This window comes from Prionailurus viverrinus, chromosome B2 (genome assembly GCF_022837055.1).
Source record: "Prionailurus viverrinus isolate Anna chromosome B2, UM_Priviv_1.0, whole genome shotgun sequence".
Lineage (NCBI taxonomy): Eukaryota > Metazoa > Chordata > Mammalia > Carnivora > Felidae > Prionailurus > Prionailurus viverrinus.
The window spans coordinates 42,357,671-42,375,774 of NC_062565.1; the positions used below are offsets into that span (position 1 = coordinate 42,357,671).

Below are 18,104 nucleotides of genomic sequence, written 5' to 3' on the forward strand. Positions count from 1 at the left end.
GGAGGGGCAGAGAGAGAGGGAGACACAGAATCCGAAGCAGGCTCCAGGCTCTGAGTTGTCAGCACAGAGCCCAATGCGGGGCTCAAACTCATGAAGCATGAGATCATGACCTGAGCCGAAGCTGGATGCTAACCGACTGAGCCACCCAGGCGCCCCTTTGAAGAAATAAATCTGAACAAACCAATGACTTGTAAGGAGATGGAATCAGTAATCCGAAATCTGTTAACTTAAGCCCAAAACCAAATGGTTTCACTGGTGAATTCTATCAAACATTTAAAGAAGAAACTAATTTCGTTCCTTCCCAAACTTCCAAAAAAGTAGAAGAGGAGGGAATACTTCCAAACTCATTTTATGAGGTCTGCATTACCCTGATACCAAAACTAGACAAGGACACTGCCAGAAAACATAATTACAAGCCAGTATCCCTGATGAATATAGGTGCAAAAATCCTCAACTCTCAGCAAAACAAATTAAACGTTACATTAAAAAGATCATACATCATGAGCAAGTGGGTTTATTCCAGGGATGCAAGATGGTCCAACATCCGCAGATCAATGAATGCGATCTACCACATTAACGGAATGAAGGATAAACAATCATGATCATCTCAACAGATGCAGAAAAAGCATTTGGTAAAATTCACCATCGTTTCGTGATATAAAAACTCTCAACGAATTGGGTACAGAGGGAACATACCTCAACATATGTTCAAACTTAATCTTTCTTATGAGTAATGTTTAATTTTTCCAGAATGTTATCCATTTCTTTTAGGTTTTCAAATTTATTTGCATAGAATTGCTCCAAACAATTTCCTGTCTTCTTTCACTTGTTTCTCCCTTATCGTTAATTTTGTGTGTTGGTGATTTGTTCCCCCTTTTCTTCATTAGGTTAGATAGTGGTTTGTGTATTTGTTATTTTTAAAAAGCAGCTTTAAAGATTGTATTCTCTTTTTATACTGTCTCTTTCTCTGTTTTTAAATCATCAATCTTTGCTTCTATTGTTATTATTTTCTTCTTTCTACTCTTTTGGTTTATTTTTGTTCTTTTTCCATTTTTTTAAAAAGTAATCTCTACACCCTACGTGGGGCTCGAACTCACTCTGAGATCTCATTCTGAGGTCAAGAGTCACATGCTCTACTGACTGAGCCATCTAGGAGCCCCATAAGTAAACTCATCACTTGTATATTATTTATTTTTATTATTTATTTTGAGAGAGAGAGAGAAAGAGAGTGAGCATGACTGAGGGAGGGGTAGAGAGAGGGAGAGGACAGAGAATATCCCAAGCAGTCTCCACACTATCAGCGTAGAGCCTGATGGCAAAGGTCAAAGTCACGTGGGGCTCAAACTCACAAACTGTGAAATCGTGACCTGAGTCAAAACCAGGAGTCCGACGCTTAACTGACTGAGCCACCCAGGCGCCCCTATTTATGTATTTAAGTTTATTTATTTTGAAAGAGAGAGACAGAGAGAGGAAGGCAGAGAGAGAGGGGGACAGAGGATTCAAAGTGGGCTCTGCACTGATAGAGATCCTGATGCAGGGCTCGAACCCATGAGCTATGAAATCATGACCTGAGCGGAAGTTGGATGCCTAAGCAACTGAGCCACCCAGGTGCTCCCACTTTTTAAATTTTTTGAATGGGATGTTTAATTCATTTTTAAATTCCTTACTATATATATTAAAGGCTATGAAAGCACCTCTGACCACTGCTCTCCTTTTATTTTACAAATTTTGAAGTGTAGATTATCCTTACTTTTTAAAAGAATTCTGTGTTGGCCTTTTCCTTTTGACTAAAGAATTACTTAGTAGACTTAAAATTTCCAGGTGGAAGAGCTTTTGGATTTTTATTTTGCAGTTCATTTTTACTTTTATCACCCAATGATCAGAAGATATTGTTTTTATTATTTTTATTTTATGGAACTTGCCAACTTTTCATTGTGACCGAATACATGCTCAACATGGGGATTGTCTCTCTATGCATTTGAAGGTGTATCTATTTCATCAGGCTGCAAAGTTAGATACATACCCAGAAGATTTATCTTTTTTTTAACAAAATTTTTTTTGTAATGTTTGTTTATTTTTGAGACAGAGAGAGACAGAGCATGAACGGGGGAGGGTCAGAGAGAGAGGGAGACACAGAACGTGAAGCAGACTCCAGGCTCCGAGCTGTCAGCCCAGAGCCCAATGCGGGGCTCGAACTCACGGACCGTGAGATCATGACCTGAGCCGAAGTCGGACGCTTAACCGACTGAGCCACCCAGGCGCCCCCAGAAGATTTATCTTTTTGATTAAAATTGTCCATTTGACCTAGCTAGGACTGAAAATGGGTGTGTTAATTGTGTGCTAATGTTAATGTATTTCTATCTATATTGTTAAGTATAGCCATTAACAGTATAAAAATATCTTATTAGACAAACCGAAACCAGACTTTAAACTATAAAGAACAAATTGATGGTTACCAGAGGGGAGGTGGGTGGGAGATGGGGGAAATGGGTGAAGGGGATCAAGAGTATACTTATCTTGATGAGCATTGAGTAATATGGAAGTGCTGAATCACTGTATTGCATACCTGAAATGAATATAACATCCTATATTAACTAGATTAGAATTAAAATAAAAAAATCTTCTTTTTCTCACTTAATGCTTTTTGTCTTATATTATACGTTGACAGATATTAAGATTACAACTCTTACTTTGTTTTGTTTGCATTGACTGATATACCTTTCCCATTCTTTTGTTTTTAGGCTTTCAAAGCACTTTGGTTTAGGTCTGTCTTATAGACACAGAGTTGGATTTTTGCCTTGTGAGCTGATCTGAAAAATTTTGTCTTTAATAGGTGAATTAAGATCTTTTGCATTAATGATTCGGCAGATTTGTTTCAATTCTATCCTAATATTTTGTTACATTTATTATGTGTACCATATTATTTTTACCATGGTGGTTTTGTTCGAGAGATTCTTTTCTTTTAAAGCTTATTTATTTATTTTGAGAGAGAGAGAGAGGGAGCGAGCAGGGGAGGTGCCGAGAGAGGGAGAGAGAGAGTCCCAAGCAGGCTCTGTGCTGTCAGTGCAGAGCCCGATGTGGGGCTCAAACCCACAAACTGTGAGACCATGACCTGACCTGAAGTCAAGAGTCAGACGCTTAACCGACTGAGCCACCCAGGCGCCCCTTGTTCTAGGGATTCTTTATGCTAGAATCGTTCTGTACTGCTCTTCATCCTGCTGGTCTTATTTGGGCTTCTCATACTGGTTTGTCAGCTTTACATGATGCCCTTGACTCCCAACTATTACCTACGTGGTAATACCCCGTTCCTTCCTGCAGGAACTTCCACATCCCTAGCAGGTGTATCCGGCCATTTTCCCAATCATGGTGCATTTCTCCCTAAATGGATGGAAATCAAAGCTGCTTAAAAGATTAAAAAAAAAAAAAATTCTTCATCTTCTTTCTCTGACTCATCCCAGGAGTCACAATTCCTGGTACCTCTTGGAACATACACAGTGTGGCCCAGCATACGTCCTTTCAAATCCCAACAGACTTGGGAGGATGCTGGCTGTCAGCGTTAGAAAAACAGAAGGCATGCTCAGGTGGGATTCTGAAGAATCCTGAATGAAAGGACTGTTTACAGATGTGTGAACCAGTCGAGGGAACTCACATGGAAGGGCGAAGCATCCAGGGGCTCCCACCAGTGGGCAGCTCTTACCACTCATGTGTCTGAGCAGCAGGAAGAGTGATCTTGTCCCCGCTGTGTGGGGGGAGGTGGAGATGGGCTGTCTGGAAGGGGTTGTGGCAGTGGAGAGTGCACTCACTGCCGGAACCGAGGTGCCTCAGGAGATGAGTGGGAGTAGAGAAGCTAGGTGAGAAATACCCCAACCTCTCTCTCTTCTGGCTTTCTGGTCTCTTACTGGTGCCTCCCATTAGCTAAGCCCAATTCAAAGGTGAGGGCACAGAGGAATCAAGGTGATGCAAGTTGCAGGGGTCAGCTCCCTGGGCAGAGAAGGGCAGAAAAGAGATCTGGGTTTGGAGGGAGGGGCAAATGCGGAACAACTTCACATGGTGTTTTGTCACTGATCTCCTAAATCGGAGGCCTTAATACTTCGGAGGATGTAGTACCTTATCCACTGAAGGTGTCTGTGCATTTTGCTTTAGACAAACTCAAACTCAGGTGTTGTTTTCTTCCTGCAGCTTGCCTTTCTGGGTGAAGGAGAAGGCCAACAGGCTGAAGACCGAGATAAGAGAGGTGGAGGAGCTTGACAATTGGCACCCAGCGGTTCCCTTGGTGCACAGTTTATTCCCTGCTGGTGGGTTAAAGAACCTTCAAAGAATAGTATAAAACTGGAGGCAAGCCCAGAAGAGCAGGCTTTTGAGAGGCTTCGCAGTGGAGAGGAGAGAAGGCAAAGCCTCTCCCAGAGTGGATGGTATCTTTTGCCCCACACCGTGGTCCCTTGGGCTGCTGTTATCATGGCCATGCATCACTGGTTGAGTGTGTTGGTTGAGCACCATTAGTCTTGTAATGGGGCACAACCTTCAACTCCGTGCCTCTATCCACAGGTTCTTTGGATTCGCCAAGACAATCCTAAGCAGAAACAGGCCCACAGAGCATGCACTGACTGTACTCTGGAGAGCCTCTTCCAATTGGTTGCTTCTGTCAGTGTGATTGCTCTAAGTCAAATGTTTGACTTTGATAAGTAATCACTGTGCGTTGCCTTTTTTTTTTTAACTCTATGTTCTGAAAACCTTCAAACTTACAGAAAAGTTGTGAGGATCATACAATGAACAAATACCTACATGTCCTTCACTTAGAATTCACTGTGGTTAGCCTTTGTCAGAATTTGTGTGTTATTTCTCTCTCTTTCATTCCTGTTATTATTTTTAAATTTTTTTTTAACGTTTTATTTATTTTTGAGACAGAGAGAGACAGAGCAGGAAAGGGGGAGGGGCAGAGAGAGAGGGAGACACAGAATCGGAAACAGGCTCCAGGCTCTGAGCCATCAGCCCAGAGCCTGACGCGGGGCTCGAACTCACGGACCGCGAGATCGTGACCTGAGCTGAAGTCGGACGCTTAACCGACTGAGCCACCCAGGTGCCCCTCCTGTTATTATTTTGAAGAATTGTTTGAAAAGGAGTGGCAGACATCATCACCCTATGCTCCTACATACTATATACTTCGATATGCATCTCCTAAGGTCAAGGATATGCGCCAACAGTTTCAATACAAAATAACAACTTCGGGGAACCTAACATTGATAACAATTCTCTGACGGTCCACCTTCAGTTTTAGTCAGTTAAATTTCGTTTTCTAAGAATGCCCTCATATCAATGGTAAAATGCAGCCGTCAGCTTTAGTTTGGTAAAACTATTCTCATTAATACCATTCGAGATTTTCTCTACTATTCACGTGGTACATGTCAGAAAAATGTGAAGGCTGGATCGCCACAGGCGACTCATACCATTGCCCCTGTAACTCCCTCCCTCACTCCTGTATTTGTTTGACCACACAGCCAAGCAGGACGAGAGCTCAGTGAGTGCCAGTCGTGAGTCTTAGGGCCTTTCATCAATCAGGCGAGAAGCAAATATTTGGAAGAAAAGATAGGAATAAAAGCCAACCATATACATTCAGGCTGTGACCCTCGGCAGTCAAGCCAGTGACTCAGCATCTTCATAGCCGATCTCCTTTACTAAGGAGACCCCACTGGCTGGCTAATGAGGGCTGTGGGTCTGGTCTCGCGAAACGTTAAAGCGCAAAGAGAGAACTGGGGCCCATGCTGAGACTCCAAATTGTTCGAGACACGAGACACGACTTCTTTCTCTGTGAAAACATTGTCTCCAGAGGTAGCCAATAAGTGAAGTAAATGAAGTGGGTTTAGAACGGAGTACATCCTTGCTGTCTTTATACACGCCTTTGGATCAACTAGAAGACAACATGGTGGCCACGGCCAGCAACTGTGTCTGGCCACTCTTTGGGTTAGCATCAGCATACCTCTGCGCTGGTTCCCTTGCCCCTGGGACGCAAAGCTCACCACTGTCCCCGACAAAATCCACAATAAATAAATAAATAAACAAACAAACAAAACCAAATAATTTAGAAAAGGAAGAAAAAGAGGCTGCCAACAAATTTTCTCAAAGACACCTACTCCTGTAAAAGAGAACTTTTGTGCTTCTATTATTTAAAATATAGGGGCGCCTGGGTGGCGCAGTCGGTTAAGCGTCCGACTTCAGCCAGGTCACGATCTCGCGGTCCGTGAGTTCGAGCCCCGCGTCGGGCTCTGGGCTGATGGCTCAGAGCCTGGAGCCTGTTTCCGATTCTGTGTCTCCCTCTCTCTCTCTGCCCCTCCCCCGTTCATGCTCTGTCTCTCTCTGTCCCAAAAATAAATAAACGTTGAAAAAAAAAATTTAAAAAAAAAATATATATATATAAAAAACTCAGTGGCAACCACCTGTGTTGGATGGATAATGGAGAACACGATATAGATGCAAAAAAGGATTCTGCAGGAATTTCCAGGTGGGAGTATCTAGGTGGACCAGGAAACTGCTCTCAGAGGGGACCCTGGTGTTTTGGAGGGACGGAGTCCTATATAATAAAGGTATTAAGAAAAACACCCAGAGTACAGTTTTGGAAGATGTATAGCGGCCTCAAGATTTCAAAGAGGTCTATATTATTCCTTTTTTTTTTTTTTTTTTAGGTTTGTTTAGTTTTTTTTTTTTTTCAACGTTTATTTTATTTTGGGGACAGAGAGAGACAGAGCATGAACGGGGGAGGGGCAGAGAGAGAGGGAGACACAGGATCGGAAACAGGCTCCAGGCTCTGAGCCATCAGCCCAGAGCCTGACTCGGGGCTCGAACTCACGGACCGCGAGATCGTGACCTGGCTGAGGTCGGACGCTTAACCGACTGTGCCACCCAGGCGCCCCAGGTTTGTTTAGTTTTGAGAGAGAGAGAGAGAGAGAGAGAGAGAGAGAGAGAGAGAGCACGAGTAGGGGAGGGCCAGAGAGAGAGGGAGACATGGAATCCCAAGCAGGCTCCAGGCTCTAGGCTGTTAGCACAGAGCCCGACGCAGGGCTCAAACTCACAAACCTTATGGGGAGAGTAAGGCATAGACTAAATGGCCAAATGGCAAAAATATGTGGGTGTCCTAGCTGTCCCAGTCCTTTCTTCCTAGGCACAAAAATGTTGGACCTTTTAAGACATGAAAACCCCCCTCACCTCACTTCAGGTTCCTTGGTAAATAAGCATGTGGGTGCAGGTGCACATGTGTGTACGTGTGTGTGTGTTCGCCTCCTACTTTCAATCACTGAAACTCTCAAGCTTAATGGAAGCAACCTGTACATGACATTTCCAAGTAGATTCATTAGAGTAACAACTTCATATTGTACACAGGGTATTCTAATTTCAGATCCTGGGAAGAATGAAAACTAGCCTCTGTGGACTGGAGGGAATATTATGTTATACAGCTGGTGACATTCAAGTCCAAATAAGCTAAATGAAGACAATTCCAAGACTGTTTCTATAGTCTCTGCACTCCTAGTCATCAAAATGTTAAGATATTTGGATGTTAAACTTTTACAGTTCCACAAACGGGTTATCAATATTCTGTATAATTTCATTAATTGTCCACATTTCTGGTATGAGCTACCCAATTTGGTTAGACTGTTTCCTTTTGCTCTTAGGCCTTTGACCCTTAAAAGCTGGGCAGATAAAAGCCTTGTGTATAGGATTTCTTGCTGAAATATATCAGAGCTGGAGCTCCTCCAGATCATGCTACTGACGGAGAGGCTTTTCTTTCTCGGCTGGAAAATCAGGACACAGTGATACCTTGACCCGAAACTGAGCAATGGGCCTGATGTAGATGGGGCACTTGCAGGGGGTCTACTGGCCAAGTTCCCTGTGGGCTCTGGGAAAGGATGTGGGAACCCATGTGGTGTCTTTCTGATGCTGGGCAACTCTAGGAAGGGTTATGGCCCGAACCCTCCCTGGAGATGGGGGGCGCCACTACCGACTTGAGGAACCAACACTGAGGCTCTGGAACCCGGACCTTGTAAGAAATACTAATATGAAAAGTAAACATTTCTTAATGTGCACGGGGGAGGAGGCCCAGCCTCATATCCGAAGAGAAGCCAAATATACCAATGACTTGTTTAATTTAATTTAATTTAATTTAATTTAATTTAATTTAATTTAGAGAGAAAGACTGAGTGGGGGCGAGGGACAGAGGGAGAAAGTGAGAGAGTCGTAAGTAGGCTTCACATTCGGTGTGGAATCCGATGTGGGGCTTGATCCCACGACCCTGGCATCATGACCTGAGCCAAAATCGATACCTGAGCCAAAATCAAGAGTCTGACGCTCAACCAGCTGAACCACTCCCCACCCCATGACTTGTTTTCTGAGGAAATGTGTTGGTTTCCACCAAATATAAAAATGGTGTGGGGGCAGCTTTTAGTGGTGATGGTGTGAGCGTGGCTAGGATCATCTGGTTAGAAACGTGTTTTTTTGTTTGGGTACAGTGTGGGTTGGTGTAACACGCGGGGTCCTCTTAGAGAGGACGGAATGGACCCATGAGGCATAATTATACTAAAAATATGTTTTGTTTTGTTTTGTTTTTACTTGAAATTGAGGTTTAACTGGGAGTTCTGTATTTTTATTTGCTAAATCTGGCAACTTACAGAAGTGGCACGAAGGAGATGGATTTGAGGGCTAACTAAAAGTGCAAGACTCTGAGTTGACTTGGATATGGGTAGGGGGAAGGTATGGGAAAAGGACAAGTAGCAACAAGGTGGCTGGTGGTGCCCTTGCCAGGGCAGCATGTGGTGTCTTTATACACTTAGGGAAAGATGCCCTCTTGGGGGAGATAGTCGTGTGGACGCACTGTCTGGTAAGCAGTGTGCCAGCTAGATTTCAGCCCCCTTCTGTCCCTGTGCAGTGAACTACTTACACAACCATACACGGCAGCCCTGTGCTATTTGGTGAAATAGAGAATGCTGGGGAAGTCGTCTAGGGGGAGCTCAATTTTGGGAAGTTGAATTTGAGGAAACTGTGACACACACAGAATGGAATTGTTTGGGATGTAGTTGGGTATATGCATCTGGGGACTGGTATGTGTAAGTAGAAAAAAGGCTCCTGTGAGAAATATGAATCTCAAGCCTGTGCCATGTGGATGCAGGGTCTAGATAATAAATAACCTGATCAGAATATTGATCCCAAACCAAGATAGGCGCTCAAAGAGAGCTCTGAAACTCTGTGGCCTGAGAAAAAAAACCCAAATCCTCTTTGGGAATACTTTGCCACCCCAGGGCATAGGGGACTCCCTAGAAATAATGAATATGAGCACCTGAGAAAAAGACTACAAACTACAACTGGGTCCACCATGCAGAAGCGTCAGTAGGCGAAACCCAAACCAGTTTATTTGTTTTTTTAAAGTTTATTTAGGGGGGTAGGAGGGAGGGGAAAATGGGTGATGGGCATCGAGGAGGGCACCTGTTGGGATGAGCACTGGGTGTTGTACGGAAACCAATTTGACAATAAATTTCATATTAAAAAAAATAAAGTTTATTTTGAGGTGGGGGAGGGGCAGAGACAAAAGGGGAGAGAGAGAATCTCAAGCAGGCTTTGCACTGTCGGCACAGAGCCTGATGCATGGCTCAAACTAAAGAATCGAATTGTGAGATCGTGACCTGAGCAGAAATCAAGAGACCGAAGGTTAACTGACTGAGCCACCCAGGCATCCCCAAGCCAACTTAGATGATTAACCATGGTTAGCATTACGGTATGAATTACCAGCACTTAGGGTGCGTGGAATTTCATGTCTACCCAGACATTAGCTTTTTCCAACATTAGCTGAAGGGTTTCTAAATGGAAGGGAAAGGCTTAGGGGTAGCAATCCAATAGACAGGGCAGGCCTAGAGGTCTTGAAATTGTATTTGCAAAGCAGCACAGTGTTTCTATTGAAATTCCATCTGCTTATTTGGGGAGATGATGAAGATTATAACCCCAGCCCCCAATGTCTTGGTATTGTCACAGGCTTCTGACCCTAACTTTAGCCCTTTTTCCTGCACAATTTGATGGTAAAAACTGGACAAGGAGGAAACTAGAATTTCGATTGTTTTCTTGGCTAAGCAAAGTTAACCCAGTCAGAACTAGTTCCTCAGAAAGGAATGAGAGGTGGAGAAATGGGGGACATTGCAACCTACAAACCCTCCTGCTAACATCCCTGTTACTCCTTTGTAAGCTGGATGGACTGCCAACTTCTTAAAAAAATACTTTAATGTTTATTATTGGGGGGGGGGGAGGAGCAGAGAGAGAGGGAGACACAGAATCTGAAGCAGGCTCCACACTGTCAGTGCAAAGCCTGATGCAGGGCTTGAACCCATGAACCGTGAGACCGCAACCTGAGCTGAAGTCTGATGCTCAACGAACTAAGCCACCCAGGTGCCACCCCCCAACCCCTGGCCTTTAAGAAAGATTTTATTTTTAAGTATTCTCTACACCCAACGTGGGGCTTGAACTCACCACCCTGTGATCGAGTGTCACATGCTCCACTGACCGAGTGAGGCAGGCAATTTCTTTTTCCTGGGCCAGAGTTTCTCAAATTGTGTTTCCTAAATACCAATAGATAGTATAAGAAAAAATGTTTCCAGGGTCAACTTTGTTTGGAAATGTTATATTAAAAAGGGAGCTTTTTTGTTTCCTAGGGATGCTGTAACAAACCACAAACTGGGTGGTTTACAGTGAGAGAAATTTAATCTCTCACAGTTCAGGAGGCTGGAAATCAGAAATCAAGGTGTCAGCAAGGTTGGTTCATTCTCGGGTGCTCAAGGCGGGGAGATATAGCATGCCTCTCTCTTAGTTCTAGTGTTGCCAGCTGGGATGGTGATGGCCTCTTTGTGGGGACTCTTGAGTCCTGGCTGCTGAGGCTTGGGTGATATTGTGGGGGTTTGGCCAGTGCACGCGATGTTGGAGGACAGTCTCTTGTGTTCATGGCTATTGGCTTTGGTTTTACACATTATGGAAGTGGCATGATGTTGCATTTTCTGAATCCTTAAGTGAGACATGCAGTCTGCATGTTCAAGGGTGTCTTGGGGGACATTTTGACAGGGTTGCTCTGTCCCAATGGGCAGGTTGTATAATGCATGCCCTTAGGGGGCATGATTTACATCGTAGAAATGGTAGACACTGAGTGAGTCCCTGGGTGCTGGAATGGCATTTTGACAAGCTCTACCTCATTGGGTTTTTAGGTATGTATCAATTAATTTGCCACCCAAATTTATGTAGGTAGGTATTGTTAACTCCACTTTTTAGATGAGGATACTGAGATTCAGCAAGGTTATTACCCAAACTAATGAGAGAGCGAAGATTTCAATCCAACCTGAGTTTGTCTAATACCAGTGCCTATCAATGGTAACACTTTATTATTAATCCACATAGATTGAATAGAAATATATGAAAAACTGATGAGATATTTTTGTGGGTTTCTGGGACAATCACCGATCATCTGAAGTTGCCTTTGTAATAACAGCTGCCACTTTTAGGGGTAGTTATATATATCAGATACTGGCCTAGGTTTATGATCTCATTTAATCCTTAGGACGACCCTATGAGGTTGCTATACTATTATGCCTATTTTACAGCTTAAAAAATTTAGGGTTACGGATGCCTGGGTGGCTCAGTTGGTTAAGCCTCCCACTCTTGATTTCAGCTCAGGTCATGATATCCTTGTTCTTCAGTTTGAGCCTGGCGCTGGACTCTGCACTGACAGCGCGGAGGCTGTCTGGGATTCTCTCTCCCTCTTTCTCTCTCTCTGCCCCTCCCTCGCTCACGAGCCCACGCTCTCAAAATAAACTTAAAAAAAAATTAGGGTTAAATTATTTCCTTTTCCTGAGTATTCCGCGAGTAAATTCCTATTAGTTACATGCCTAATAAAATGCTAAATTAATAAGTTAACAAAGCTCTTCCTAAACCAGCTGGCTAATTCTGCACGCGTGATGTTCCCTTTCTCCGCCACTAGGTGACCTCACGATCAATCCCACCACAACCTTACTTACTAAGAGCCACTGGCGGTATCTCGCGAGAGTCGTGGTTTCCTCCAACGTGTTCTGGACATGCGCGGGGCGTAGAGCGCTTTAGCCAGAGGGGCTTGATGGGTTTCTGTCAGTCTTCCTAGACCAGAGCTATAACAACAAGACACTTAGTCCTTTCAGCAGCCTCGGTTCTCGCGAGACTTGCTACTCTGCTCCCCCCGCCCCCCACCTTGCGCCTGCGCACATCTCTTCAAGCCAGAAGGTCGCGCTTGGAGGAAGTGTCGGCTTCAGGTCCCGTGGCCGTAGCGCCGTTACTACTTCTGTGAAGCTCCTCTCGGCCGTTTGCCGAGACACCCCGCAGCCAAGATGCCTCGAATTATGATCAAGGGGGGCGTGTGGAGGAATACCGAGGTAAGTCCCCCTTTCCCGCCGTCCGCTGCCCTCCGCCCCCTCCGGCGGCCTGTGCGCACGCGCGCGGAGGTCGGGGAGGCGAGGAGGATACCCTGCGGGGTCTACGTGGGCGCGGTGCGGGGGGTGGGGTGCAGCGCGGGGCGGACCCTCGAGGTCTTAACTTGATGTCCGGCCTTGAGTCATCAGAGCACCTCAAGGACAGGGACCGTGATTTAATCACTTGACGTGCCAGGCACTTGTTAGGCCCTAAGTGAATATTTGTTGAATTGAGGACGCGCCCCTGCCATGGAGGAGCTCACTGTGTGGAAGGGGCGGGATAGGACTTCTGGGAGAGTTGGTTATCTGGCACACCCCCGTCCCTCAGCCTGGGCATTGTGCTTCTCTGCTAAAATATAGAGAAGTGCTGTGGCCACAACTTTGTTCCTTCATTGACTTCCTTGCGGAGGGGAAGCAGCTTGAGTGCCAAGTTCAGGGCCCGTGTATGCCCGCATCCCTCTTGTTATCTCTTATCAAGGCATAACTTGTTTGTCCTCACGACGGATCCCAAGGCCTGTCTCTTCCTGTCCCTCCGCCTCAGCCAGGATAGAAACCAGATAGGACAAACTACCTGCAGTAGTCTCTTTGCTTCGGAAACGCAATGGATAATGCCAATGGCTAGCTAAAGGGCAGTAGAGAAAAAGTAAAATACAAGTAAGATTTTGATGCATTTTGTGTTCATAGTGCACTGAACTTTCAGTTTCAGGAGCACATCTTATCTTTTTATGTTGTGTCTTTTTACTTCTTGTGCCCTCTCAGAATGCCCTACTGCTTGACATCTTTCTGACCATCCTTCAAAACCCAGTTCAGAAACTCTTGAATTTTTGCCCTATCACCCTGGAAAAATAAGTGGCCCCGTGGTACATCTTTCATCCATCTGATATAGCATGTTTTATCTTTTTGCAAGCATCGTATTCTTCTGTGTGATGCTGATAAGTTTCTTAACCTTTCAGAGCCTCAGTTTTCTACTGGGGATGATAATAGTAACAGTAATCTTCTTTTATAGATTAAATGAATCAACATTTAGAATAGAGTCTGGCACATAGTAGTCTTTCAGTAAGTGCTAGTTGACATTGCTTTTCCCCAGCAGACAGCACTGCAAGAGAACCAGGTCTCGGAATCCCTAGAACCTCGGACAGTAACCACCATGAAATAGTTTTTTTGGCAAATGGTTGCAGAATGAGTCTAGTAGGGTGGACAGTTGCTATTTGTTTTTACTTCAAGATGCGTATTGTAACAAAGTGACACGTAAAATCAGTGACAACCTTGTCTCACAGTTTGTACAGAGGGAACCAGGCTGTTTAAATTGGAGAAGAGATGACTTCTGGGGGAGAGACAGATGTACAAAATCAAGTAACAGCAGGATTCCTGTGTAGTGGCCAAAGCCCTGCAGTCTTTTTAAATCTCTGATAATGAGGTAGGGGGTGGGATGGGGTGGAGTGGCTCATATATGAGGCATGTATCACAAGTTCAATGTGGAAAAAAGCCTAAAAGTGAGATGCCCCAAGTGCGTTCATCTGTCGCTCTGTTATCCTTGGTGTCTGTCTATGGCTTAGCTTTCTGGACTCCCCTGGGAGTAGTGAATTCCAAATCAGAATGGGTGCCCTGGTGAAACAATAACTAAAGGCTAGAAGAAGAGCTGACTGGTGTAGTAGGGGAAAAATACTTAATTCTTGAGTTGTACCTGTGGATTTTTGGGTCAGAGCAGGGGTTATGGGACTGGAGAGAAAATGACATTTGTAAACTGGAGTGGAGAATGGATTCCCAGAGTCTTGCTTTGCTTCTTGAGGGCTGGATGAGACCTATTTCATTCTCTTTTCTGAAGTATGGAAGACCTGGTACAGGAAATAGGAAATGTTTTTTGAGTGAATGAATAAATGATGGAGCTGTATCCTTTTGAGAATGACAGCCAAACGTTGGAGAGTATTTTTTGTTAATCACTGCCAGGTAGTGTTTCTCAGATTGGGCTGTACTCACTCCCAATTTATTAGGGTGGGGAGGTTGTGTATTAGGGAGGGCAGGATGTCCTTCGGAGGGATCTCTTCTTAATATTTTGCATTTTGCCAATTCTGGCTTGTTGTTTGTTATAGTAAATGAAATTTTTGTATTTTTTTCCAGACCTTGGTCTGTGTGTGTGTGTGTGTGTGTGTGTGTGTGTGTGTTTATGACTTTTCTCCCTATCAATCCTAGGGAGAAATTTTGTCTGTTCTCACTTGGAATTTTGTGATTGAATATATTGTTTTTCCTTGACAATTTTTTAGGATGAAATTCTGAAAGCAGCAGTAATGAAATATGGAAAAAACCAGTGGTCTAGGATTGCCTCACTGCTGCATAGAAAATCAGCAAAGCAGTGCAAAGCCAGATGGTATGTACCACTTAATGAGTAGAAAACAGAAAGCGACCTTAATTATGATGAGGAAAATGTCAGTTCTTTGAACCTTGCCAAAGAAAGCAGGCAGTGTGATACAACAGAAAGTGTGGAGTGGGAGATGGGAATTCAGATTTAAGCCTTAGCTGTCACTTGCTTCCTGTGTGATCTTAGGCAAGGCATTTTTTTTATACCCTCTTTCCTGTCTCTGTTTTCTCCCAACTGGGGGTAATAATCCTTACTAACTGATGGAGATACGAGGTACAGATGAGTTAATGTGCTTGAGAGTGTTTTGTTAAGCATAAAATAAATTTACTTTTAGTATTGATGGACCCCAGCTTGTAAGTGGATTGTGTTCCAAAAATTTGTAAGTTGATTTAGAACTTACTTTCTCAAAGAAATTAATGATAAATAATGGTTAGTTTTTTAGGCTAGCTCACAGTAGTGAGTTTTCCTCATCAACACGGTTGAAATATTGTGTATTTGCTATCCCAAAATATAACTTAACTCAACACTGCACCTGTGGTGTCTCCTTTTAAGTCACAGGGTAGTGGACACATTAAGCTCTTGGCATGAGTGATCTGGCCCCAGCCTTGACCCATGTGGTACTAAGATCACATTTTGGATTGTACAAGAGTGATTTCATTTCCTAGGCACCTGGGTGGGAGAAAGGATCAGAATGTAGAGATTGGATCCCAAAGAGGAAGATTGTCCTCAGCCTGAAGAAGTTTGGATTTCTGCTTGTCTTAGTGGAGCTAAGCTCCTGCCCCAATATTTAGTAAGGCTTGTATCTTAATTGCAGCTAAGTAGACTGGATGGAAAAGGTGGGTTGGGTTGGGCAATAGGAGAGATAGAGGATGGCATAGTAGTAGTTTTACTTAAATTAAAAAACTCCAAAATCGTATGATATGGGGAAGCATTTAGTGAGTATAAGTCAGATACTTAAAGTAAGCCAAGGTATTGTGAGAATTGAATCAAAGTAGGAGAGGGGCACCTGGCTGGCTCAGGCGGAAGAGCATGTGACTCATGATCTTGGGGTTGGGAGTTTGAACCCCATGTTGGGTGTAGAGATTACTTAAATAAATAAAATTTAAAAAAGTGTGAGAAAGTACTATGAAAACTAGAAACACTAAAAATGTGAGGTGGTACTGTCTTATTTCAGGTAATTTCAAAACCTCTAATAAAGTGTAAAATAAATGAAAACAATTGATAGTAGAGAAAGAAGGCATATGATCATGTTTCAGTTAGGGTACCTTTTTCAAGCATTACTAGTCTTGCATAATTAAAAAAAAACAGAAGTCAGTGAGACAGGGAATAGTAAATGGGGTAAAGTTAACCAAATAGCGTTAAAAAGAACAGCTTTTGTAATTGAAGGGTGAGAGTTAGCTTGTGTTTTTGAGACACCAGAAGTTAGTATATCTAATGTGTAAATAGGATATTCTTGCCGAGTGACTAATGAATGTATCAAATGGTATCATTTTAATAGGTATGAGTGGCTAGATCCAAGCATTAAGAAAACAGAATGGTCCCGAGAAGAAGAGGAAAAACTATTGCACTTGGCCAAGTTGATGCCAACTCAGTGGAGGACCATTGCGCCAATCATTGGAAGAACAGCTGCCCAGTGCTTGGAACACTATGAATTTCTTTTGTAAGTGAATTTCCAAATCAGTATTAAAATGTATGTATATCTCCTGAATGAGGCTGAATAAGCGTTTAGCATTTTCTGTGTTTAAACATTCAGTTACAGATCTGAGTAAAGCCAAAGGAGCTAAAGCTATCGGATTATATACTCTTAAGTCTCATGTTATTGATAATATTACATACTTGTTACATGCTTTTTAAAAGAGTAACTTAAAATTATATAATCATACATATTCTATTTTTTTAGAAAATTAGGGAAAAAATGGTAAAAAAGCTAATAATCACCCATAATTACACCCGTAATTACATCACTAAGAGTGAACCAGAACATCTTGGTTCTTCACGAAAAGTTTGTTTTTGTTTTTTTTGTATGACTTTATTGCATTTGTGATTAAGGAGCTCTTTGGATTCTGTTTCATAGTGAATGGAACACTCACTGAAATTAGAATTTGAATGCCATCTCTAAAGTAGAATCACTTTATTTTGTGAATGTCCATCTGTTGGGTTTTTGAAAGGAAAGAGTGCCAGTGCTAGGAAACCTGGTATTTCTTAAGACTGAATGGTGTGAGAGTGTGACTAACTTTTATGGGCTTTTTTCTAGGGATAAAGCTGCACAAAGAGACAATGAAGAGGAAACGACAGATGATCCACGAAAACTTAAACCTGGGGAAATAGATCCAAATCCAGAAACAAAACCAGCACGGCCTGATCCGATTGATATGGATGAGGGTGAGTGCGTGCTTCTGAGGACTTTATTTCTTTGGTAACCATAGAGTCCTCAGGCCTCTTTTTAACTCTTTGAGTTTTCTTTCTAAGCTCCTCCGACTTCTTAGAACCCCAGTTTTGTCTGCAGTTGTTATTCTCTCTTTCTAATTGTGTCCAGTCTTCTATTATAGAGTAATTGTTCTTTCTGGACAGTGTCTCTTTATTTTTTGATTTTTCATTTCATTTAATAAATTAAGCAGCGTAATACTACTGGACAGATTCCCTAAAGGCTAGTTGTAAGCCCTTGACAGTTCTGTTTTCTCCTTCCCATTCTGTGGAGAGAGGCACCACGACAGGATTTGGAGTTCAGTCCTGTTAACTATTTTGACTTCAGGCAGGTAATTTAATCTTTGTGGTAAGGCAGCAGTGCGGTACTAGGAGGCAGACTCATGATGCCTTCTTCAGACACTGAATCGAGAATCAGAGGAACTGGATTTTAGTCTCCTGCCTGCCACTTATTAGCTATTGATCTTAGGCAAGATCATAATCCTTCTGAGATTTGATTCTCTTTCCTGCTAGATAGAGAATAATGATAGCTATCTTACCTCAACAGAGATGTTGTGAAGTGTTCAGTGAATGTTTGTTGAAATTTTAAAATTTAGAAGTTTAAAAGTAGTGGTTCCTACCTGCATCGTTGTTATGTGGTGACCTTCTAAAAATACAAGTACCAGGGTCTCCCCGGGAGATCTGAGTCAGTAAGCTGCAGCATGGAGTGGGTAATCTTGGGATCTGAGTGTTTTAAAAAGTTGTCTTGTTTAAAAAAAAAAAAAAAAAAAAAGTTGTGATTCCACTCAACAACCTTATACAGGAATTGCTGTAAGGCATCAGTAATGAAATTTATTCTATTTTGGGAGCCGTGGAAATGTATTGGAGGGGAG

The 18,104-nt window shown here is 43.1% G+C and overlaps 2 protein-coding genes across 6 annotated transcripts in view; both read left to right on the forward strand.

The window, feature by feature from the left end:
• The window catches only part of SPATS1 (spermatogenesis associated serine rich 1), a 32,711-nt gene extending 25,058 nt beyond the window's left edge, over positions 1–7,653 (forward strand). For 2 of the 4 annotated variants that reach the window (XM_047859072.1, XM_047859075.1), the window contains one exon: positions 4,180–4,783. In XM_047859072.1, the coding sequence (XP_047715028.1) occupies positions 4,180–4,327 (148 nt within the window). In that variant the 3' untranslated portion in view covers positions 4,328–4,783. Of the gene's footprint in view, positions 1–4,179; positions 4,784–7,387 lie in introns of those variants that run through there. The other 2 variants (XM_047859074.1, XM_047859073.1) reach the window with 2 other exon arrangements.
• Positions 7,654–12,188: 4,535 nt separating this feature from the next.
• CDC5L (cell division cycle 5 like) overlaps positions 12,189–18,104 on the forward strand; it is a 47,744-nt gene continuing 41,828 nt past the window's right edge. For both annotated transcript variants that reach the window (XR_007152216.1, XM_047859070.1), the window contains exons 1-4: positions 12,189–12,416; positions 14,714–14,817; positions 16,307–16,468; positions 17,063–17,190. Coding sequence is in view for 1 of the 2 variants with exons in the window: in XM_047859070.1 (XP_047715026.1) it covers positions 12,372–12,416; positions 14,714–14,817; positions 16,307–16,468; positions 17,063–17,190 (439 nt within the window). In the remaining variant the exon portion in view is untranslated. The remainder of the gene's footprint in view (positions 12,417–14,713; positions 14,818–16,306; positions 16,469–17,062; positions 17,191–18,104) is intronic.